General features: G+C 45.4%; 1 protein-coding gene across 2 annotated transcripts; it reads left to right on the top strand.

Annotated features, from left to right (window-relative positions):
* The first annotated feature begins 1,792 nt into the window (after nucleotides 1-1,792).
* On the top strand, nucleotides 1,793-24,259 carry inppl1b (inositol polyphosphate phosphatase-like 1b). Of its 2 annotated transcripts, XM_056274252.1 has the most exons (28): nucleotides 1,793-1,937; nucleotides 2,231-2,783; nucleotides 4,491-4,554; nucleotides 8,103-8,241; nucleotides 8,478-8,598; nucleotides 9,017-9,157; nucleotides 9,430-9,517; nucleotides 9,668-9,745; nucleotides 10,988-11,125; nucleotides 11,622-11,736; nucleotides 11,861-11,961; nucleotides 12,058-12,160; nucleotides 12,274-12,470; nucleotides 13,258-13,375; nucleotides 13,527-13,623; nucleotides 14,327-14,465; nucleotides 14,658-14,757; nucleotides 15,166-15,254; nucleotides 15,734-15,815; nucleotides 19,389-19,478; nucleotides 19,590-19,703; nucleotides 19,788-19,876; nucleotides 19,982-20,069; nucleotides 20,188-20,340; nucleotides 20,769-20,850; nucleotides 21,693-22,494; nucleotides 22,611-22,726; nucleotides 23,780-24,259. In XM_056274252.1, exons 2-28 carry the CDS (start codon nucleotides 2,647-2,649, stop codon nucleotides 23,871-23,873), a joined length of 3,675 nt encoding a protein of 1,224 aa, XP_056130227.1. In that variant the 5' UTR covers nucleotides 1,793-1,937; nucleotides 2,231-2,646; the 3' UTR covers nucleotides 23,874-24,259. The 2 variants fall into 2 exon arrangements, with proteins under 2 accessions (XP_056130227.1, XP_056130218.1); XM_056274243.1 differs by having other exon boundaries at nucleotides 1,793-2,783.
* The last annotated feature ends 1,332 nt before the right edge of the window (nucleotides 24,260-25,591 follow it).

Raw genomic sequence — 25,591 nt, forward strand, 5'->3', positions numbered from 1 at the left:
CGCGAGTCCAGGTTCAAGGGGACACCGTCAAACGGGGCTGGGCCCGTTTCGTGTACTACTGCGTGGTGTGTTGTGGAGCCTGCGGTTGGTGGTGGCAAAGATTTCGCTGAGTAGTGGGAGGCGGAACAGCAGCTCCCCACACAGACAGTTCTACACCCCGTCCAACGTAATGAAGGCAGAGGGAGGATGAGGAGCAGAGCGAGGTGTGTTGTTTTGGAGGACAAAAAAAACGTCTCAGAATGTGAGGGATGATCATAACCATATGGACGGAGGAAGAAGGAAGGGGGAGAGAGGGAGAGTTAAGGAGGGTGACAAAGGAGAAGGGCTGGGGGAGGAGTGAAAATAAGAGAGAGCAGGGGAGTATGCTTGCCAGAGGAGGAAGAAAAAAAAGTTTTTTAGATGAGGTCAGAAAACCGACAGTGAACAAACAAGGAGACAAAACACTTCACCTCTATATACAAAGCTTTGTCTTCTCGCCTGGAATTTGATGACATAGAGGGGTTATGGGGGCAAAGGGGGGGGGGGCAGCAGCGAGAGCGAGCAGTGCCCCGAAGCATAGACTGAGGATGGGGAAGGACAATATTTGACACTGGTTTTTAGCATGCCATTCAATAGCCCCCTTTCCTTTGCATCTCACACCAACATCGGCTAGTTAAAGCTTGCAAAACACATGAAATTCATCCTTGCCACTTTCCGTAATAAATGAATGCTCTTTACACTACTCAGGGTACAGTTTTTCGTTTCGGCATTTTGACTGACTTTTACAGCCATTAAATTAATGCGAGCATTAATGCGAGCGTTTACACATTAAACCAATGAACATTGATTGATTGAAATACAAGATCAGTGATTGGACAGGTACATCAATCAAAATAACAATATTGACGTCGCAAGTAACCGCGATCATAAATACGTACTTTCAGAGTGCCCGCCCGCACTATTAGCCAATCAAAACGCAGACTTCTTTCACAGTAGCCAATAAGACGCAGTGTGACAAAGCGCCCTCTAGCACTCCGAGAGCGAATTTACGAGCGCGCACGATTTTTATTCACTATCATCAAAAGGAGGAGAAATAGGCGTGCGCCCAGACGTTGCGCCGGATGCCGGACAGAGAGCTGAAAAACCACTGTCCGTCCAATAGCCGGCAGTTAGGGAGGGCTTAACCTTCTTTAGCCTACATTACCCGCCGCCCCTGCCCGGAAGGCTGTTTCATAAAACTTGCGTTGGAAGTCGAGCCCCTCGCATGAACCCCCCCCCCAGCCCGTCCTTTTTTTTGCTCACAGCTGGAAAGGCGAGTCACTTCCTCTGTCCACCCCACGCTCTAACGGGGATGGCCAATACTTCTGTGCTCTTTCCCCTCTGCTCTGACAACACGCTCACAAAACGACTGCGGACCACGCAGGGGGATACAGGACACACAGCTGACAGACACACGCCTGCGCACAAACCAATAGCATGGGACACAAACCTCGGGATTAGCCCACTTCCATCCAGACACACACTTTCAGTGGAATCTGGGTCTGGAAGAAGCAGACAGAGAGAGAGAGAGAATCTGGGTCTGGAAGAAGCAGACAGAGAGAGAGAGAGAGAGAGAGAGAGAGAGAGAGAGAGAGAGAGAGAGAGAGAGAGAGAGAGAGAGAGAGAGAGAGAGAGAGAGAGAGAGAGAGAGAGAGAGAGAGAGAGAGAGAGAGAGAGAATCTGGGTCTGGAAGAAGCAGACAGAAAGAGAGAGAGAGAGAGAGAGAGAGAGAGAGAGAGAGAGAGAGAGAGAGAGAGAGAGAGAGAGAGAGATTATGAGGAAAACTGCAATCATCAGCTGAACGATCTGTAGGGTGTTCCTATTCCCTTATATGGCAGCAGAGCTGGGAAATCATTTGAATTTGTCCGGTCTATGGTTGCATGCCTTTCTGCTTTTCAGAGCTGACTGACTTCCATCTGGTACGTGTGTCTCTCTCCGCTGCGTGCGCGTGTGAGTGTGTGGGTGCTCCGTGTGCTGTATGACTTGCCCTTCTTTACGCTTTACGCTGTCCTGTTGTTTGCATGTGGGAGTTTTTTTGTTTTTTTGTTTTTAGGACAGGAGGAGGGGCCCGTGTTTGTGGTTAAACTACAGACGCTGTCATTCCCCCCAGGGCGAGTCACTTTCATTTCAGGCTCCATTAAACATATTTCTCCACCTCTCTCTCTCCCTCTCGCCCTCTCGCTCTCTCTCTCTCTCTCCCTCCTTATCGCAGTGATGTGATAGTGTTCCTCTAAGCAACACTTTCACCTGTGTTTGAACGGCACAGAAACAAAAAGTGAGACAGCGTTCTCCAACAATGTGGGCCGGAGCAAGGGGGCTGTTCTAACGGCGGACACACGTATGGGATGTTTATTCACAGGATACCTCCAATGCAACAGGATGTAAGAGCCAGCAGGACCCAGGGAGCACACAGGGATAATGGGAAGGCTGTAATTCACCGGAAGAGGACCACACATCTAGAGCTCCCGACTTGGAGCATCTGACAAGCAGGATCTATGGTGTCTGAACCAGTCTGAGACAGTTGGTGTACAAGGGTGTTCCAGTAGTGCGTCAGTTGTCATGTCCAGCTTTTTTGTCACCTTGCATGGATTACCTTGGTGAACATACAATCTCCTAACACTGGTCATCATGGCGATGGCAACATGGTACCACCGTGACATCAGCCGTGTGCATGCAGAGGACTTGTTGGCCCGTGCAGGTAGGGATGGCAGCTTCCTGGTGAGGGACAGTGAGTCTGTACCCGGAGCCTACGCCCTGTGTCTGTTGTGAGTATAAAACACACGCACACACACACACATACAAACACACACATACACACACACACATGGCTGATGCACTTGACTGATTCCCTCAACTGGTACACTTATAATGGAAAAAGAGTTTCATATTGGCACCTTCTAAACTTTCCACTCCATGTGCTGCATTAGACCCCTTACTGTTATAAGTTACATGTAGCTATTAATTTTAAAGCAAGTAGAAATGCATATTGTTTTATACCCCCAGATGAAGAAATAAAATAAAATAAAAGAAACACTCATTCTTCTATGCTGATTGTCTACAGTGCAGATTAAAGAAGTGGCACATTTTCCAGGAAATTCTCGTGGAGTATCGTAGGACCAGTGATAACACGCTCCCTACAGGTTCAAAATAAATAAGCGAAATGCAGATTATCTTGTAAGGCATACCTGAATTAAACGTCCTTTATAGGGTGTGCTGCCACCCTACCTATCATATGTGTTATATTTAGCATTTGAACTCGCAACCACTTGATGCACCTCTTTGAGAAGCCCTTATCGGCTGATATACCCTGAATGACTTTTAGCCACTAACAAGTGAATTAATCACAGCTGCCTTATGCAAATAGGGCCCTTCAGAAGAAAAAAAAAGACATTTGAAGTTCATGTTTACTGAGTGGCCAGTAACTGTACACACACACCAACATTTAGTCCAGCTGGGTTGTGCAACATAGCACACTCTTTCATAGTACAAAAACAAAGCTCAAGAGCATCCTGCACAAAAAATAGCTAATTTGCAGCTATGCCAATGGTCAAAAATGTTGCATTTAGAAAAACAGATTTTGTGAGCAGAACCATAACTAATGAAGACATCTTGTGGAACTCTTATAGTTGGAATGATTGGAAACTTCCCATGAGTTCTCAATCGCTGAATGGATTCAGCAGCTTTCCTCCCCCTGTCATCCCCATCAGTCTCACATTACTTTGCCAGCAGGCAGCATGGGGAACACTACAGCTTGACAGGGTCCCACATACGTCCCGCACTACCATGGTCATTGCACCGTCCTGTCTGAACACGGTCCATCCTAGCCGGACCAACTCTGGTTTAGGGCCCCCTGTTTCCCCCCGTTTCTTCCCCTCTGTCTTTCATGGGGCCCCTGGAAGAGGGCGGGAGCTCCAGTGACCACACAGTTCTCGCTGCTCATCGGCCTGAGCCAAGCACATTCCTGAAAGCTGAGCCCGGCTGCTCCCATTGCTCCCTTTTCTCCTCATTCTGCTCCTCAGTATATATCTTACTCTCTTTCAGTTTCACTATTTCCTTTGTACTTTTCTTCTGTTTTACAAGTTCTCCCTCTGCTTTTATAGTTCCTTCTTCAGTTCACCATATGCAGTGCCCCCTCTTCTGTTGTACATTGCCAGAAAAACACCATTGTGTGTACCAGTATCTGTAACAGATTCTGTAACAGATTCTGTTGACTATGCCGACAAAGTTAGCATTTGGTGTGCGATTCCAACGCTGTAGATCAAGAATGAGATGTGCTGTAGCTGTTATGTGAAATCGCTGGTATCTTTATAGGAAATGGTTATAGTGTCTTTAGTTTGAGCAAGACATCTGGGCCCTACTTTAACTGCAAACGAAAGCATGATGCTGCTTGCTTTAAAACTTTAAATTTGCTCATAAGCCCTTCAAAACGATGCACACAAGTGACAGACTTGTGGTACTTTTGGCTCTTGCAGGTTCCAACGCCACGTTCACACTTATCGGATTCTGCCTGACGCGGAGGGTCTCCTGGCTGTGCAGGTGAGCACCCACCCCCTTGCTACACCATGTTGTAGTATGTGTTTGTTGTGTGTGTGTGTGTGCAACCAAAGCGATGTGATGACAGAGAGAGACATAATAATACACAGTCACAAAGCCGGCACCCTCTGTATGCACACTGGGAGCTGCAGGCAGTCAACTCGAGTTGGATGTATGAAACAATGCTTTGTTATGCCCTGTTGTGGGGGGAACAGGGCCTTGTTTGTGTTTGCTTTCTGTGCTGGTCATGTTTCAGTTGCAGGAGGCTTGTTGTTTGAATGGCATTTCTGCCATGTGGCCACATGCTTGGATCATGATCTCAACTGCACAGAGGGAAAATTGTGTGTAATTCTTAGGGATTCCTGCACCACCCACGCACTCGGTCACTGACCGATGGGGTTTATTTGTCACGTGTATGTGTGTATGTGTCTGTGCAAGGGTATTTGTATGACACATAATGAGTGTGTTGGATGTGGTCAAGTGTTGGGGCAGTTATGAATGCGTATCTGACAAGCCAGCCAGAAGGGTTTTTGCCAGCCATTGTGTACAGTTTTAATTACTAAATGAGAGAAAAAGTACACACAAAAAACACACATTAGCATTTACCCACCCGTTAACACACCACGCACACACACACACACACACACACACACACACACACACACACACACACACACACACACACACACACACACAAAACAAACAATAACAGAAACATGAAACACAGAAGGGGTACACCACAAGCCAGTCTAAGCATTCTTTTACCGTCTGGTCATTAAACGACAATTAAACCAGTTCAATATGAATCATCTCCCACTCATTTTGAAAGCTTTGACTTGTAGACGTCCACTGATTTCCGACCTTTAGGATGTTTAAGGCTCCCTGAACTCAGTTGGTGTTTCATTTATTTTTCCCTTGCCATTTATAAAATTCTCCAATAAGCATTTTCCCCCATTCTCTGGATTTGCTCCACTAAATCACAAAGTCATTGAAAACGCGAGTTTTTTTGTTTTTCTAAGAGGGCAATGAAGATATTTCGGGATCAACTTTGCCTCGCACTCTCTCTAATCCCTTTTGATTTCTTTGCGATGACTTTTCAAGCGTTCCTTGTGGGATGAAAAATGCTATTTGAAGAGTTCCTGGCAGAAGACTTAGGTGGTTCATGCCAACGAAGGGTTTCTTTTTACCACACAATGAAAACAAAAGGTTCCAAATATATACATGGGCAAAAAAAACAAAACGGCTTTTTGTGCATTTTAATTAAGTATATGTGCCATGTTACTTTCACCATGTGCATAAATTAGTAGGTAAATGAGCATGTGCACTTGTATATGAGTATTTATAGCTATATACGAACATGTATCTGCAGGTGTTTGTGTAAATATTTGTGCATTTGCAGATGCATTTGCACGTGTACAGTCATGCATGTGATTGTATACATGACTGTGAATGCATTGTATGCCTATGCATGTGTATGGGACATATGTCTACCATACTTATGGGTTTCTGTTTGTGCTCCTTTGATCCTGATATCAGAGAGGCTTGGACAGCAGATATTTACAACTTGCACCACGTTACATGTGGACCATCCTACAGCCTTTTTCCTGTTTCTAAAGTGTGTTTGTTTGGGGCAAAACTGAGACAGATTAGATGGTGGAGCGCTGGAACACAACCAATCGTGGCAGCTGTGACCACAGCTGTATCCAGGAAGTGGTTGTGAGTGACATCAGCTCCTCGCAGGGGTGCTGAGCAGCGCTCTACCAATCCCAGTGGGACTTCTCCTTCATTTGCATGGGCCTTCTTCTGCCATGCAAATGGACACTTCTGCTCAGCTCAGATCAGCACCAGACAGGATACTCAAACTTTAACAATATATGAACAATGGTGACAATGCATTGGTTAACATAGAGAAGAAGAAAAAACTTGGCACAAGCTGTTCAATGCCTCATTCGTAGATAAGGAATGTCTGATTAACAGCTTTTTACAATTGCTAAGAAGCATTTTTCAATACTGAGCTCACTTTTTCAAAACTCTGCACCAACGTGCAGCTTGCCACAACAGTTTGTTTCACGGCCAAAATGCACCACAACCACAAAAAAAAAAAAAAAAAACTCAACTCAAAAGCATTTTATTCTTCCAAAACACCAGCACTAATTTTCTCTAAACAGGAACACGTGTTCACTCAACACAGTGACCTAAAAAGCATGAGCAGGTAGCATTACAGTAGGGGCACAATTGTATATAGATGCTTGAAATAATAAATCATTTGTGCCTTTTTTTTCCCCTCGGATTCCCCCCCCCCTTTTTTTCTCTCCTGGCCACTTACGTACTTGGCCAATTACCCCATTCTTCCGAGCCGCCCCGATCACTGCTCCACTTCCTCTGCCAACCCGGGGAGGGCTGCAAGACTAACACGTCTCCTCCGATACACGTGGAGTCGCCAGCCCCTTCTTTTCACCTGACAGTGAGGAGTTTCCCCGGGGTGGGGGGATTCTAACGTTATACACATACGTACCTATATGAATACCTAATTTTTGTCTTTTGCTATTGCTGATTGATTTGTTGTTGGGTTTTTTTGTTTTTTAGCAAACTTTTCATTACAAAGCAGAATGGCACTATATAGAATATGCCATATGTAACAAGAACAAGTCGTAGAAATGCTGCACGTAGCAATTGCAAATAAAAAGTGATAGAAACAAAATCTCCCAAAAACTCAAGCTCGCAGTCTTCCTCTGTGTCGAATACCACCATGCATTTGAGCTCCTCTTCTCCATCACCTAGCCGCCTGTCTTCCTCCTTCACCCGCTCCGCTTATTCTTGCTGGATCCATCTCCAACAAGATCATCCCAAAGGCGTCTCCTTTTAATAGCTGGTCATGGAAGTGAACCAAGTCCTTCAACACCTGGATAGGTCTCCACCTGGGTTGGGGATTGGGCTATGTACATAATCAGCAGTTTGTCATTCTAAAAACCTTCATTTTTTTTAGGGTTTTGTATTTCAATATGGCATTTGTGACTCAGCAAATTGCTATCCATTTGAATTTCATATGTTAGATTTTGAACTTAGGTAAGCATACCAGATTTGAAGTAGAGTATGCACACATTGGGAAATTGGACTGTGGAAATGCAGTTTTGCTGGTGGCTGAGCGTGAGTGAGAAATTAATTCAAGAATTTTGAACTGTTACTCCTTAAATGCATTTTGGGTCAAGCAATGGGGAAAAAAAACATTCACGGCTCGCTGCTGTTGCAATAACTGTGTGAAGAGTTTTGAAAAAGTGAACATGGAAGCGAAAAATATTTGTTAGCAACTGTAAAAAAAATAAATTATAACAATTAAATCCAGGAGTAACATTTCAATGCTTTGTATGTGTTCCATATCATCTATGTGTATTTACAGCGCCTGAGGCCTTCATAACACCTATGGCCTTTATTCATGTTTAGTGTAACCACATCAACCGCATCCTAGTAGCCTATGAACATGTTCATGGGATTTGTACATACACATACCGACTTCTGTGTGGCGTGTGTGCGTGTGTGTGTGTCCCCTACAGACAACACAAGGGGTGCAGGTCAACTGTTTCCGTACGCTAGAGGACTTGGTGCTAGGGTACCAGCACCCCCATAAGGGCCTGGTCACGCCTCTACTTTACCCTGTTAACCGCGACACCGAGACCGGGGATGAGAGCTCAGGTGAGACCGTCACCTGTGATCAGAACGCGAGCAATGTTTCAAAGACATGCACTATATCAGGCCGCCTTCATCTTTGATCTCAAACGCGCCAATGAAATGGGCATGTGCATGCATGTAGGCAGTATGTTTTAAGCCTCAAACATACCACCATAACCACCCCCCCCCCCCGGTGGTAGCATAACATTTGATGTCAGTTAGTTTGAAAGGTTGGACTTCATGTTTTTGCAAATGTACAGATGATGAGAAGCCAGCCACAGTTCTAGCTCCAGTTAGCTCGGTACCTTCAACCGGGACACCGGCCACACCATCTCCTCATGTCCTTTTTCTGAACAAGTTACAGGATCTGAGCACATCAAGGTACAGTTATTATTATTATTATTATTATATGATACTATCTATATATTTATTTTATTTCTTCTTCTTTATATATATATAATATTAGAAATTATTATTAGTAAATATTTATATATTATTATATCATATTATATTATATTATAAGTATGTTATTATTAAGTTATGAACAAAGTTAAATTTTCTTCTGGAACAAAAATATATTTATTGATCTATGTATCTCTCTATATATGTATGCACTATATATGTATGGATTCATGTATGTATCTATATATCTATGTGTAATATATTAGAGATGTTTTGCCCATCAGTGACATCATAAGTTTTGTACAGAGCAGCTCCAGGATGATACAGAAGGATTGTGTGCAGACAGCTGAAAACCCTCCCTCTGTCCGACTTGACCTCCGTTCCTCTATCCCAACAGCATGGCAGGCGAGTTAATCGGACTGCTTAGTGACTACCTGCGCAGCGAGCTGCCTCTTGACATTGAGAGTTTGCATAAAGGGTCATCAAGTCTACACCACCTCCAGCGCACACTGGGTACTGCTTGCCAAGGCCTCAACAGGTTATTATCATTCTGCTCACACTGTTTATGACTCCATTCAATTTAATTTAATCAAAATTTTCTAAAGTGCAAAGCACATGCAGCATATAATGTAAGTGCTATTTGTGCCCTAATGTTGCACACTTGGTCACGGATGTGTATTTTTTGTTTGCAGTGGCCCGCGTGATTCTGAGTTACGTCTTTTAATAGTTCTAGAAAGTGTAAAGAGTTATTCTTTTATCTGATAATTGTGGTCATAAAGCAACGTTTGTGAATGTCGACCTAATGTGCAGTGAGATTGACCTGACCCTGGCAAGTCTGGAGACCCTGGCCAAAGTGTTCGACCATCCAACCTGCCCTCTGAACTGCGCCAAGACACAGGTATGAAGCAATGAATCGGGTTGACCGGCATGAACTGTAGACATGCTGGAAAAAGAGCGCCCTCTAGTGCTGTGGTGGAGAAAAGGTTGAAAATGAGCGCAGCTGCCTTTAGTAAAAGTTGGGTTTCGTTCCCTTTCTCTTTGGAACAAGGGACCGGAGATGGAGTTAGACAGCTTGCTGTGTAAGATCTCCGCCTTGGTGAGCCTTCTGTCCTCTTTGGAGAAAAGGGTGAGTTTACATGACGCTAAACTCCTCATGTTTCTTGCAACTTGCTTGGTCATAGCTTTGCACAATTATCAGAGGTGGCCCCAGTAATACTTGCAAATGATGCCAGACTTGGTTGATAAATTCGGTTTGTTTTAATAACAGAAAGTTGAATCAGTTCACCTGGACACGTTTATTGAAAGAGGGACGTTTCACCACTCGTCTAAGTGACCTCTTCAGTCTCAACTGGCCGCAGGTATCCCCACCGTAATACACATTACGGTGGCATAACAACCGAAACCAACGATCCAATTCAAAGAAGGCTGAATCAGTGCATCTGGATACAACATTTATTAGCAGATTAAAAAAAATGACAGAAATTTCTGTCAGTGGCCATTGTATCCAGATGAACTGAGTCAACCTTCTTTGATCTTCTTAGCTGGATTATTGATCATGCATCCAGACAACGATCAGTTTCATTTGCGAATTACTATGAGCATTAACGAGAGTTACAATGGCCATGTGTACTATTCACAGAGGATGGGGGAATAGTTGCAATCACAGCATTGTAAGATGGCAACAGATGTACTCTTAGCCCCCCCCTCCCCGGTTCAGTGATGACCATTCCCTCTTAACATAGATGGCCTCTTTGACTCCCCGTTCAAACCAGCGTCCCTCCCTATCAAGGATGTGCACATCCTCATCCTTGAAAGAGTGGCCACTGGCCTGTAGATGGGTGTAGACTGTGGAGTCCTGGCCTGACGTGTTAGCTCTTCTGTGTTGTGTCATCCTCTTGGCCAACATCTGTTTGGTTACCCCAATGTACAAGTCATGGCAATCCTCCCGGCACTTAACAGCGTACACTGTATTGCTCTGTTTGTGCCGGGGGACCCGATCCTTGGGGTGGACCAGCTTCTGGCGCAGTGTGCTGTGGGGTACATCTGTCGCCATCTTATAATGCTGTGATTGCAACCATTCCCGAATCCTCTGTGAGTAGTACACATAGTCATTGTAATTCTTGTTAATGGTCACGGCAATTTGCATATTAAACCGATGGTTGGTTTCAGTCGTTATACCACTGTATTGTTTATAAGGGTGGGGATATCCGCAGTCAGTTGAGACTGATGAGGTCACTTAGATGAGCATTAAAACGTTTCTCTCAATAAACGTTGTGTCCAGATGAACTGATTCAACTTTCGGTGATTTTCTTGCCTGGGTTATTGAGCATGCATAAAGACTGTTTGTTTTAATGTTCTGCTCCTGTAGGTACTTAAAGCACTACAGGATGCAGTAAGTAATCACAATCTGGCAGTGCAGCCTCCCCCAACCCCCCCTGAACCAACAGCCGTTAATACTACCGCTGTCAAGAACCATGCCAGACCATGGCCCGTCCACTCCTTTCAGGTAAATCAGAGGGAGAGAGGTGCTCGATTCTTCAATAATGAATGGACCGCAAATGGTAGATGGACTGCATTTTATATATTTTATTTCTAGCTGCAATAGTCACTCAAAGTGGTTAACAATTAATGTCTCACATTCACACACACACACACACACACACACACACACACACCGATGGTGGTGTCAGCCATGCATGGCTCATCAGGAGCAGTTAGGGTTTGGCGTCTTTCTAAGGGACATCTAGACACTTTTTGCAAGGAGGAGCCAGGGATCGAACCGGCAACCCTCCAGCTACCAGAGGACTTCCTCTACCTCGTGAGCCCCATGTCTTCATCTGAATAGAATTGTTCAGTTTTTAATCCATATTTTACCTGTTGCAGCTAGAAAAGCGTTATATAAAATGCAACTTGACTTGACCTATGAAATTGATAGGTAAAAGAAATATGCACAAGTACGTTGGGGTCTGTGTCATAAATGTTGTACTTCTTTGTGTGTCCAGGTGAAGATGGTGCGCTATGGCAGACAGACTGTTTCTGTAGACGTGGACACAGGGGTGCTGCTCTTTGACAGGAAGGCTGGCTCATTTGGCGTGGAGACAGTGTCACATGACCGAAGTATGCAAATATCCTCATGTCATCAGCTATTACCTGCCCATTTTATGCCTATCACAGTTCCCTTCCCTCTACCATAGATGCTCTTGTATAATTACCCCGCTGTGTTGATATCTTTGTGTGGCAGTCCTGCAGCTAGTCAAGTTCCAGAGCAGTCCGGCCAAAGTACGCATGGTGGTTGACAGTCACCAAAACACACCACGGGAGCTGATGTTCGAGAGCACAAGAGTAAGGCAGAACTAGCAGTGCAATTGAGAACCGAATGCAAATGATTTCTAGCTCCATCCATCACCCAATAAATAAATAAATATGATTATCTTACAGAAGCAAGAGGCCTTCTGCCAACTGCTGCAGCTGATGAAGACCAGGCACTCTCAACTGAGTGACCCTGAATTGATCTCAGTATTCGTAGGCACCTGGAATATGGGTAACAATAACTATGGCAATAATTATTTGCTCTCAGTGCAATGTGCAATCGATTGCTTTAGACACTGTTCCACGGTTATCCTACGGTCCTATAAGAGTGTTTTGTGTTCCCAGGAGGTTCCCCTCCCCCCCGTAGCCTACAGTCTTGGGTGACGTGCTGTGGTTTGGGACACACCCCAGATGAGTCCACCGCCTTGCTCCCTCATGACATCTATGCTGTGGGAACTCAAGAAAACCCACAGGGCGAGAGAGAATGGACAGAGCACATCAAGGCAACTCTTCGCAGCTACACTCACATTGACTACAAACAAGTAATTATCCCCACCTCTTTTTTTTTTTTAATCATCTCTCCCCAGTGAAAAGGGTGCAGACATGGCCACATTGTAAAGCTACCTACTACGTAGAGTTCAACATAGTAGCTGCTCTTATGAAAATGATTGATGATGTGATAGAAAAACGTGTTATGTAGTTTTGAGGTTATGAGCTGAAAGTTCTGGGGTCTCTGACGACGTGGTATACTTTTCACTGTTGTCTACTACTACTACTACTTTTGGCTGCTCCCGTTAGGGGTCGCCACAGCGGATCATCCGTTTCCATTTCTTCCTGTCTTCGGCATCTTCCTCTGTCACACCAGCCACCTGCATGTCCTCTCTCACCACATCCATAAACCTCCTCTTTGGCCTTCCTCTTTTCCTCCTCCCTGGCAGCTCCATATTCTGCATTCTTCTCCCAATATACCCAGCATCTCTCCTCCACACATGCCCAAGCCATCTCAATCTTGCCTCTCTCGCTTTGTTTCCAAACCGTCCAACCTGAGCTGTCCCTCTAATATAATCGTTCCTAATCCTGTCCTCCTTCGTCACTCCCAATGAAAAGTTTAGCAACTTCAACTCTGCCACCTCCAGCTCCGCCTCCTTCCTGTCTTTTCGTCAGTGCCACTGTCTCCAAACCATACAACACTTTTCACTGTTCAAAAAGAGTGGGGGTAACCAGCCAGATACAATTGGGGAGAAAAAGGGGGAAATTGTAAAAAAAAAAAAAAAAAAAAAAAACTTTTCACTGTTGCAATGTGTTGTAATGTGTAGTTATGCTCTGTAGGTGGCAGTGCAATCCCTCTGGAATATGAGGCTGGCTGTGTTCGTGAAGCCTGAACACGAGAGACTGATCAGTCAAGTGAACACAGCCAGTGTGAAGACTGGCCTGGGGAACACCCTAGGTGCGCTGCCCTTCACCATCCCATCTCACTGTACAACATCATAGAAAGCAAAACACAGAGGACTATTCAGTGGCCGAGAGCCAAAAACATCATTGCACGATTCACAGGAACCTAATGAGCCAGGTTTGACTGTGTATTTCTGTCATCTCAGGAAACAAGGGAGCTGTTGGGGTATCCTTCCTCTTCAATGAAACTTCTTTTGGGTTTGTTAACTGCCACCTGACCTCTGGCAGTGAGAAGGTCCTTAGGTACATGCAAACCTTATTGTCAAGCTAATGTGGTGTATGTGGTGCGTTGGTTACATGCATCGACTGGAGTGTGTCACACACTGTGTGTGTGTGTGTGCATGTGTGCGTGCATGCGCACACATTCATGTGTGTGCTATTTTGAATGTCCCTATATGCTATGTTTCAATACGTAACTGTTTGTAGCTAAAAAATAAATAAAAAAATCACTACTTAAGGGGAAACCGGGTAGTGTAGTGGTCTATTCTGTTGCCTACCAACACGGGGATCGCCGGTTTGAATCCCCGTGTTACCTCCGGCTTGGTCGGGCGTCCCTACAGACACAACTGGCCGTGTCTGCAGGTGGGAGGCCGGATGTGGGTATGTGTCCTGGTCGCTGCACTAGCGCCTCCTCTGGTCGGTTGGGGCACCTGTTTGGGGGGGAGGGAAATAGCGGGATCCCCCCCACGTGCTACGTCCCCCTGGCGAAACTCCTCACTGTCAGGTGAAAAGAAGCGGCTGGCAACTCCACATGTATCGGAGGAGGCATGTGGTAGTCTGCAGCCCTCCCCGGATCGGCAGAGGGGGTGGAGCAGTGACCGGGACGGCTTGGAAGAGTGGGGTAATTGGCCGGGTACAATTGGGGAGAAAAAGTAAAAAAATCGGGAAAAAAAATTACTACTTACTTACACTACCCTGTACTGTGTGTAATTTGTGACATATTTAGGAGGAACCAAAACTTTGTGGACATCCTCAGACTACTCTCACTGGGCCACAAGCAGCTAAGTGCTTTTGACCTCAGCCTGCGCTTTACGCATCTCTTCTGGTGTGGAGATCTCAACTACAGACTCGATTTGGACGTACAGGTCAGACAGCTGTATTTATTTATTCAATCACGCTGCCACAGTAGCAACACACACACACACACACACACACACACACACACACACACACACACACACACACACACACACACACACACACACACACACACACACACACACAAGATCTCTTCTAGTGATCAGTTCCTCCTTTGTGTTGACCCTCCTTACCCCCAGGATATTCTGAAACACGTATCCAAGAGGGAGTTTGAGGAACTCATGTGTGCAGACCAACTGACCCGAGAAAGACATAAGAGGAAGGCCTTTCTCAATTTCAGTGAGTTCTGCTCTGCTGTTTCCCTTCATCCTATATTTCGAGCCAAAAATGTTCCCTATGAAATCATACAATAATTATCTCTAAGCTTCAAAAACTCTTCATGTGATGGCTTTCATTGTTGCCTGAGTACAATCCAGTCCCAGACTATTGAAGAATAAAATGGGTGGGGTCTACCATATCAAATCAATCTGAAGGTGAAACAGTAAACCCACTTTCAGATAATTTTTCTGTGATTGTGCATCTCATGGTATTTTAATCTTTGCCAAATCTTGCCCACCTGGGAACTGAGTTGGCAAAATGAAATGGAAAAACACTTTTTGACCCAGGGCTGATTCAGATCCATCTTTCCTTTCTGCTTCATCATCGTCATCTGCTTTTTACATTCCCTTTCTATTTTTCATGGTTAAGCGGAAGAGAAGATAGCATTTCCACCCACGTATCGATATGAGCGGGGCTCAAGAGACTGCTATCTCTGGCAGAAGTACAAGACATCTGGGGTGAGTCGGCTAACATCACCGATTTACAGATGAGAGCCAAAGCAACATCATATATCTAAACTGGTTGTTTTCTAGATGACAGTTTACAGAATCTGGTACTGTGATGTGAACATTTAAGTGATACCATGTCAAAAAATGTTTTGTGTCGTGACGCAACTGATGAGCTGTAGTGTACAAAGACAAGCACGCTGAAGCATGCCGAGCTTCTGAGGATATTTTCGGCTAGCTTATGAGGATATTTTCATGTGCAACATAATACACTGAATAGGGGGTCTGTAGGGAAAGGTGATTTTGCAGCTGCTGCCATGACTAAAAATAGAAGGTGAATTTCCCCAACAAGCTTACAATGGATTCACTGCTATAACAGGAATGCAGTGCCCCCTCCATTGAATTATTCCCTGCTAGCCCTGCTTCGTACCTTCATAAGTGAGCACACAAATTCATGTATTGGAAAATGTATATTAACTGTGGTTCCACAGGTGCGAGTCAACGTCCCTTCATGGTGTGACAGGATTCTGTGGAAGTCCTACCCAGAGACACATATCATCTGCACCTCGTACGGTAGGCTCTGGAGATCAAAATGAAATATCTACTACTACCTTTGGCTGCTCACGTTAGGGGTCACCACAGCAGATCATCTGTTTCCATCTCTTCCTGTCCTCTGCATCTTCCTGTATCACACCAGCCACCTGCATGTCCTCCCTCACCACATCCATAAACCTCCTCTTTGGCCTTCCTCTTTTCCTCTTCCCTGGCAGCTCCATATTCTGCATCCTTCTCCCAATATACCCAGCATCTCTCTTCCACACATGTCCAAGCCATCTCAATCTTGCTTCTCTTGCTTTGTCTCCAAACCGTCCAACCTGAAATGTCCCTCTAATATAATTGTTCCTAATCCTGTCCTCCATCACTCCCAATGAAAAGTTTAGCAACTTCAACTCTGCCACCTCCAGCTCTGCCTCCTGTCTTTTCGTCAGTGCCACGGTCTCCAAACCATATAACATAGCTGGTCTCACTACCATCTTGTAAACCTTCCCTTTAACTCTTGTTGGTACGCTTCTGTCGCAAATCACTCCTGACATCCCTCTCCACCCACTCCACCCTGCCTGCACTCTCTTCTTCACCTCTCTTCTGCACTCCCCGTTACTTAGGACAGTTGACCCCAAGTATTTAAACTCATATGCCTTCATCACCTCTACTCTTTGCATCCTCACCATTCCACTGTCCTCCCTCCCATTCATGCATATGTATTCCATCTTGCTCCTACTGACTTTCATTCCTCTTCTCTCCAGTGCATACCTCCACCTCTCCAGGCTCTCCTCAACCTGCACCCTACTCTCGCTACAGATCACAATGTCATCCACAATATTATAATCCACGGAGACTCCTGCCTGATCTCGTCCATCAACCTGTCCTCACCATTGCAAACAAGAAAGGGCTCAGAGCCGATCCTTGATGTAATCCCACCTCCACCTTGAACCCATCTGTCATTCCAACTGCACACCTCACCATTGTCACACTTCCCTCATACATATCCTGCACCACTCCTACATACTTCCCTGCAACTCCCGACTTCCTCATACAATACCACACCTCCTCTCTCGGCACCCTGTCGTATGCTTTCTCTAAATCTACAGAGATACAATGTAACTCCTTCTGGCCTTCTCTATACTTCTCAATCAACATTCTCAAAGCAAACATTGCATCTGTGGTGCTCTTTCATGTCATGAAACCATACTGCTGCTCGCTAATCGTCACCTCTCCTCTTAACCTAGCTTCTATTACTCTTTCCCATGCCTTCTTGCTGTGGCTGATCAACTTTATACCTATGTAGTTGCTACAGCTCTGCACGTCGCCCTTATTCTTGAAAATTGGTACCAGTACACTTATTCTCCACTCCTCAGGCATCCTCTCACTTTCCAAGATTGTGTTAAACAATCTAGTTAAAAACTCTACCACCATCTCTCCTAAACATCTCCATGCCTCCACAGGTATGTTACCAGGACCAACTGCCTTTCCACTCTTCATCCTCTTCATAGCTGCCGTCACTTCCTCCTTGCTAATCCACTGCACTTCCTGATTCACTATCCCCACATCATCCAACCTTCTGTCTCTCTCTTTCATTTTCTTCATTCATCAGCCCCTCAAAGTACTCCTCCCTCCTTCTCAGCACACTCTCCTCGCTTGTCAGCATATTTCCATCTCAATCCTTCATCTCTCTAACCTGCTGCACATCGTTCCCAGCTTGGTCCCTCTGTCTAGCCAATCAGTACAAGTCCTTTTCGCCTTCCTTAGTGTCTAACCTGTCATCCAACTCACCATACGCCTTTTCTTTTGCCACCTCTCTCTTCACTTTACACTGCATCTCCTTGTACTCCTGTCTCCTTTTTCATCTCTCTGACTATCCCACTTCTTCTTTGCCAACCTCTTCCTCTGTATACTTTGCTGTACTTCCTCATTCCACCACCAAGTCTCCTTGTCTTCCTTCCTCTGTCCTGATGACACAGCAAGTAACTTCCTAGCTGTCTCCCTCACTATTTCTGCAGTGGTTGTCTAGCCATCTGGCAACGCTTCACCACCACCCAGAGCCTGTCTTAACTCCTGCCTGAACTCCACACAACAGTCTTCCTTCTTCAACTTCCACCATTTGATCTTTGACTCTGCCTTCACTCGCTTCCTCTTCTTGCTCTCCAAAGTCATCCTACAGACCACCATCCGATGCTGCCTAGCTACATTCTCCCCTGTCACCGCCTTGCAGTCTCCAATCCCTTTTAGATGGCGCCTTCTACATAAGCTATAGTCCACCTGTGTGCACTTTCCTCCACTCTTGTACGTTACCCTGTGTTCCTCCCTCTTGTTGAAATATGTATTCACCACAGCCATTTCCATCCTTTTCGCAAAATCCACCACCATCTCTCCTTCCACATTTCTCTCCTTGACACCATATCTACTCATCACCTCCTCATCACCTCTGTTCCCTTCACCAACATGCCCACTGAAGTCCGCGCCAATCACCACTCTCTCCTCCTTGGGTACACTCTCCACCACGTCATCCAACTCACTCCAGAATTATTCTTTCTCTTCCATTAATTCTTTCTCTTCCATTATTCTTTCTCACACCCAACTTGCAGGACATATGCGCTGATAACATTCAGCAATACACCTTCGATTTCCAGCTTCATACTTATCACTCTGTCTGACACTGCACTAGCGCCTCCTCTGGTTGGTCGGGGCGCCTGTTCAGGGGGGAGGGGGAACTGGGGGAAATAGTGTGATCCTCCCACATGCTACCACATGCTACGTCCCCGTGGCAAAACTCCTCACTGTCAGGTGAAAAGAATCAGCTGGTGACTCCACATGTATCGGAGGAGGCATGTGGTAGTCTGCAGCCCTGCCCGGATCGGCAGAGGGGGTGGAGCAGTGACCAGGACAGCTCGGAAGAGTGGGGTAATTGGCCAAGTACAATTGGGGAGAAAAAAAGGGGGGGGGGGTAAAAAAATCTTCAGCTAGGAAAATTAAATGAATACAACATTAACGAAATAAAAAAAAGAAAACGCTAGCAAGCAAAGGAAGCAATCAAAACGCAAACATAGGCAGTATGGTGGATGGGGCTTTCTTGAATGAGACACTTGGGGATGTTTCTTTCATTGTTTTACTGTAAAAAGCTAGCAACCTTGTAACTGGATGCCATTTGATCCCTACATCCTGGTCTGTGGTCCATAAAGAAACAGTCATTTCCTCTCATTCGCCCCAAGTCTCTGTTTCTGTCTACACTCAAAAAAAAAAACAACCCAGCAAATCACATCAAGCCACCAAACATGGCCAGGAAAAAGCACAAATTTCAGACTGTAATGACTCACCATTGTTCTGTTTTGCATCTGAAAAGTTCCTGCTTTCACATCTTCCCATGGGCAGATTACATCTGGGCTGTCTCATTCATAAAAGCAATGTCAAACGTCCACAAAAAACATGTTTGCAAGTCAGTCAGAAGAATTTAATCCTCATGCACTTCTCTGCTTGTATACTGTTTGGTAATGCACAGTTATGAGTGCCTCACAGACAAGAGCAACCCAAGTTGTGGTGATGACAGTTACAGTAATGATTATGATGATGACTGAGACTTTCCTCACCAAGGTTGTACAGATGACATCTTCACAAGTGACCACTCACCTGTTTTCGCCACATTTCAAGTAGGAGTGACATCACAGTTCATCTTCAAAACAGGTGTGGTCATTGTTGTAACTCTTGGGGCACACAAATAGATATAATGTGACCTATAGTCAGATAGCTGAATCACTTGATAATGTGACCAGTGTTGCCCTTCATTTCAAACAGACTCAAATTCCAGCTTGGAGAGGGCCAGGATAGAACTGGAAGGTATCGAGGCTATTGTGAAAACAGCAAGCAAAGCCAAATTCTTCATTGAGTTTCACTCATCTTGCATAGAAGGTATGTTGTCAAATTATTTATCTATCCCAAGTATTATGATTTTAGAATAACTGTCTATCTTATATAATACATCTGCCTTCACAGAGACGCGCCGCTCAAGTGAGAATGACTCCCAGAGCTGTGATGTGCCCGGGTTTCTAAAACTAGGCTGGTCCTCTAAACAACTTCCAAAGGTTAAATAGGCTCAATATGTTGTGATATGGCTGAGAAGGTGTCATATAAATTAGGCTGGTGGCTTGCTCTTGTTCCTCATCTTTTGTTCCCTGTGTGTGTTGCAGCTTCTCCCAACTGTGTCTGGCATGGCATTTCTTCAGGATCAACACCTGCTGTTGTCTGTCAAGTCATGTGATGGGTTCGAATCATACGGTCAGTCACACATGAATCCACTTTTAACTTGGCACCATTATACACTTTCCTTACTTGAGGTCATTTTGTTAATTAGCACCCTTTAAACGTAGCAATTATCTATTTATCTCTGCTGTAGGTGAATGCTGTGTGGCTCTACGGTCACTTATTGGTACATTAGAGCAGTTTGAGACATTTCTGACTCACCGGGGAGAGGAGATGGGCTCCATACGGGGACGGGTTAGGGTCCTTGTGCCCATGGACAGGCGAGGAACACGGGAGAAGATCTATGGTGGGTCAGCAAGAACTGCTTCTCTTTGGATCTCACTGGCTGGCTTGGACTATCACTTCCTACTACGCTTCCATTTTCCCTCTTATTTCACCCTTAAACTCTTCTGTGACTTTATCATTGCTTCCTCTATTTGGTTCCCCACTGACCCATGGCTTGGCTTTTTACTTGCTGGTATCTTCTGACTGCTTCCTCTTTTGGCCCCTGATTGACTGATCCTGACCAGATGCATCCTGAGCCAATGACACAGGCAAATAAAGGGAGTATGTTGCCATCAGGTCAGGCCTCATGACAGCATACACAAACACTACGATGACATGCCATCTCATACGGACCTATCTTCTGCCCTTGATGTGCAAAATATAGAGTATAGTGAAGTCCCTCTGATGAGGAAATACCATGTCTGTTTTGTACCCGCTTCCCTTTTCTAGAGTGGTTCTGCTTTGAAAAGGATGACAGGGGTCTTGGAAGGGGACAATCATCTCCTCAGTCTGCAAGGGTCCCAGTCAACAGGTGAGGATCTTCTTGATGATAGTTCTCAGTAGTGGCGCAGTGGCATGGTGCTTGTGCTGCTGCCTCACAGCACACTGTCCCCTCTCAGTTTTACTGTAAAGTACCAGAAAGCTTTCAGACTATCAGGATCTTATGCAGTTTCTTGCTAGAGAACTTTGAAGAACTCAGCCAACCGACTTGAAGTCTTTGTTTGTAATCACATGGTTATAAATCCATTGGATATAGTGTAAACAAATTCATCAACTAAGTACGTCCCATCTGAAAACGCTCAAGATTTTGAGTTTACTTTTCTTATGTATACTTTTGTTTTGAAAATCGCTCAGCAGAAGTTAACCACAAATTGCTGTTGGCCATAATCAGGTGACATTTTGCAGAATGTATTGTAGCAAATTCAAGGGGCAACCACAGGAACCGCCGCAGCCGGGACGTGAACCCGTATCTCCCGCACCGTGGGAGACATTGCTAACCGCTCGACTAAAGGACCACCCGTTAGCCAAGGGCCAACGTGACTACTTATCCATGCACGTTACAGTATATAAATAAAAAAAGGACACTATGCAATGTTTTTGCTACTTGAAAATATCCTTATTAAAGATTGACATATTACTGGATGCTTGCTTTGGAAACAGGATCTAAGATTAAATGAATTGAAAACCCGTCTGAGAGTTTATGAGCAATTTACAGTTTTGTGAATGCAAATGGCCTTAGTATGTTAAGAGATTTTGCTCGTGACTGGGTTTCTCATAAACACATAGTGAAAACATACAGTATGGAATTCAAGGATGTGACATATAATGTAGTTCCACTAACATGGGATTCTACTTCTTTTTTGTGGGTTACAGGTCTCTGGCAATTCCTCCCAAATTAACCCCAAGCAGTTACACCAATCCTGCCTACTTCATCTTTGAAGGCGTGTCAGTGCCACGCAGGGTTGAGCAGTCCCCACCACAACGAAGGGACCCTCAGGTGATCTGGTCTGGAAACGAGGCCCTGCAGCTACCAAAACTTGCAGGAGGGCAGGGCTTTGATCAAAAGGTCTCTCGCAGATCAGACTTTGCAGAGATTGAGATACCAGCCGTCTTGCCACCATACACTTCCACCAAAGACCTTCATCCATCCCAACCAAGTTCCTCCTATCAACTTTTCCCTACCAAAAACCCTCCTGCCTCCCCTGCCCAAGTAACACCAAGTAATATCACCTCACAATACCAGGATCAGGCCTCAAAGCCCAAGGCAAAATGCCCTGGCAAAATGATTGTTCAGGACTCCATACTACCAGTAAAGAACCAAAGGAACATGTATATGAACCACTCAGCCATCATTAGAGAGACAACCAGAGGGGACCAACCTTGGCCTGACCCAGAAAGGACCAGTCCTATCAGGGGAAACAAGGCTCCACCTTTGTTCCCTTATGCTTCTACCCGCTTACCGCAGTGTCATGCCTCAGTTCCCTGGGTGGTGGAGCAACAACACCCTGGATCTTCAGGGGACAACTCCCTTACTGCCTTGCAAATTGCCAAGTCTCTCAGTGAGGTGGATTTTTTTCCCACAGTCCACAGTGGTCCATCCATAATTTACCAGAGGCCAGGTCAAACAAATGGTCCAACCATGCCTGCTGACAGGGGAAACAGCTGGGAGAAAGAGGTAGGAAACAGTCTGTCAGTACTAAGACATGTTTAGAAACACAGGTTTAAAATTACATGGGTGTTGGTTCACTTTGAAAGCTACAATGAAAAAACTCAATTTATCCATTAATACAGGTGTCTGTCCTTCATGGAGCACCAGAGACAGTGAGGGAACTTCTCAGTACTCTGGGCCTTCAGAAATACACCCTGGGACTCAGTCTCAATGGCTGGGATGATCTGGACTACTTCAGGTAAAGAGGAGAGTTTTGATGATATGATCTACCTTTAGTTATAAAAGATTTTGCTCCGGGTCAAATTTTGGCAAATGGAGGGCGTCTGGGTGGTGTGGTGGTCTATTCCATTACCTACCAACACGGGCATCTCAGTTCGAATCCCCATGTTACCTCTGGCTTGGTCAGGTGTCCCTACAAACACAATTGGCCATGTCTGCGGGTGGGAAGCTAGATGTGGGTATGTGTCCTGGTTGCTGCACTAGCGCCTCCTCTGGTTGGTCGGGGTGCCTGTTTGAGGGAGAAGGGGAGCTGGGGGGAATAGCGTGATCCTCCCACGCGCTACATCCCCGTGACAAAACTCTTCACCGTCAGGTGAAAAGAAGCTCCTGGTGACTCTACATGCATGTGGTAGTCTGCAGCCCTCCCCGGATCGGCAGAGGGGGTGGACCAGAGACCGGGACAGCTCAGAAGAGTGGGGTAATTGGTTGGACACAACTGGGGAGAAAAAGGGGGACTTTTTTTTAGCAAATGGTCAAGTTCTACAGTGTGCGTCTGTAGCTCAGTAAGTTGACCATGGCACTGTCAAATGAGGGATTGTGTTCTCACCCATGATAAAATTATCAGCGCTAGTGGTGCTGTAATGCAGCTAGAATAAAGGTGTCGGCAGAATAAAATGAAGCAATGTGATGTGATGAAATAAGAACATATACGAGTAATGCTCGTGGCATTACTCGTATATGATAAATGATAAATGAATCATGTCTAACCGAGGCACCAGGGTTTTTTGATTTTTGCTTTTTGTTTTTTTGTGTTTTTTTGGGGGGGGGGATAGAAGAAAGGAGGACTTTAAATATTGTATTCCATGTCCCCTAAGTCTCCACTGTAAAGCTGAGTTCAGTGATGCCCCAATGTCCAAGATTTCCTCGAGTGGAGAATGATAAATTATAAATACATTAAAAAAAAATTAAGGCATCATAGAGAGGATAAAGTTGATAAGAAATGATAAAAATGGACTGACATATCTACTTTTATATTCATGACTGCTATGTATGTCCTTTGACTTCTCCACAGTGGTATCACAGAGGAAGATCTCTGCGCTGCTGGGGTGTCTAACCCTTCACACCGACGCAGGATATTGGAGAACCTGCCCAGGATCTGGAACTGATAGTCAGTCAGACGGATACAAAGTACAGAAAATATGAGGCCATAAAGTATTTCCCCAATCCTCTCACTTTGTCACAGTCAGGAAGCAGAATGGAGTCGAGATTTAATGGATATCAATAACGGGCAGCAGCTGGACTCAGGCACAGCCCTGTCATCATTTCATTTACTCTATCAATACTGTAATAATGCTGTGTCTCTTTATTGGTACACAGCACAGAGGGCGCCGAGCCTATGAAATACTCATCGTGTACCCTGCTCTATTTACAAGTCAATTTTTTTTGTCTGTGAGATGTAAATTGGAATCAAAGTATAAGACGTGTTATCTCCCATTACATGCCCTTTTACAAATATTGATTATTGTCTCAAGATCTCGTAATTTTTGTATTAAATGACTATAAAAATACAGTCGGTCATTTTTTTTATATAGTGTTCACTCAAGGCTACTGTTTACTGTTCACATGCACCACGTCCCCGCTGCGCTGTACGCCACTCGAATGGGATGGAGACAGGCTTGCCGCTTGTAAAAGCCATCAAATTAAGTCTATGGGGTGTAAAATCTGTGCCCGAGCTTCCTCCGTGCGGCTGGAGTGAGAGGGCTCAACGTGTCTTGCTCTGTTTACCGCCCGCTGCCATTTCCATCATGCTAGCTAATCAGCGCTGTGTCCGCCACGCCTCATTTACTCGGTGCTTTAAAGCCGAACTCCGCAGGCCAGTCAGCTCTCCACCGTCACCGGGCACTCGGGAGTGTTGACTCTTGCTTCCGTGCAGGGAGGAGCGAAGAAAAAACACTGCACCGGAAGTGCGCTCCGTTTCTTTACTACGCGCTTTCACGCCTCACTCTTTATAGCGTGTCGTGTGTGATTCAATGAGGTACTCATATAGGTACGTATGTGTATGACGTTAGAACCCCCCCACCCCACCCCCAAACTCAAATGTAGGAGGAAAAAAAAAAGAAAGAAAGAAATTTAAGGGCGTCCGGGTAGCGTAGCGGAGTATTCCGTTGTCTACCAACACGGGGATCGCCGGTTTGAATCCCCGTGTTACCTCCGGCTTGGTCGGGCGTCCCTACAGACACAATTGACCGTGTCTGCGGGTGGGAAGCCGAATGTGGATGTGTCCTGGTCGCGGCATTAGCGCCTCCTCTGGTCGGTCACGGCACCTGTTCAGGGGGAAGGGGGGACTGGGGGATCCTCCCACGCGTTACGCCCCCCTGGTGAAACTCCTCACTCTCGGGTGAAAAGAAGCGGCTGGTGACTCCACATGTATCGGAGGAGGCATGTGGTAGTCTGCAGCCCTCCCAGGAACGGCAGAGGGGGTGGAGCAGCGATCGAGACTGCTCGGAAGAATAGGGTAATTGGCCGGATACAATTGGGGGAGAAAAAGGGAGAAGATTAAAAAAAAGATTAAAAAACAAACAAACTAAATATTGTTTTACTAGACAGACATGAACTCGGTGATGTGCCAGAGGGAATGGGCTGAATTGCAGCACAATGTTTGCAGTGAATGGTGAGCATCCCAGAGAGCTCAGCGTCTTTTATGTTTGCTTTGCCTTGATATAAACCTGTAAAACTATAAAACAATCCACACCAAGTGGACTCTCCCCGTCTTGCTGTGTTTTACCCGCACACAATAGTGAAAACATACAGGCTTGGTTGGAATACATAACTACACCATGACAATGTGTTGTGATGTGTCATCACACAGTGCTGCACAACCGGT

The sequence above is a fragment of the Lampris incognitus genome, chromosome 1 (assembly GCF_029633865.1).
Source record: "Lampris incognitus isolate fLamInc1 chromosome 1, fLamInc1.hap2, whole genome shotgun sequence".
Taxonomy (NCBI): domain Eukaryota; kingdom Metazoa; phylum Chordata; class Actinopteri; order Lampriformes; family Lampridae; genus Lampris; species Lampris incognitus.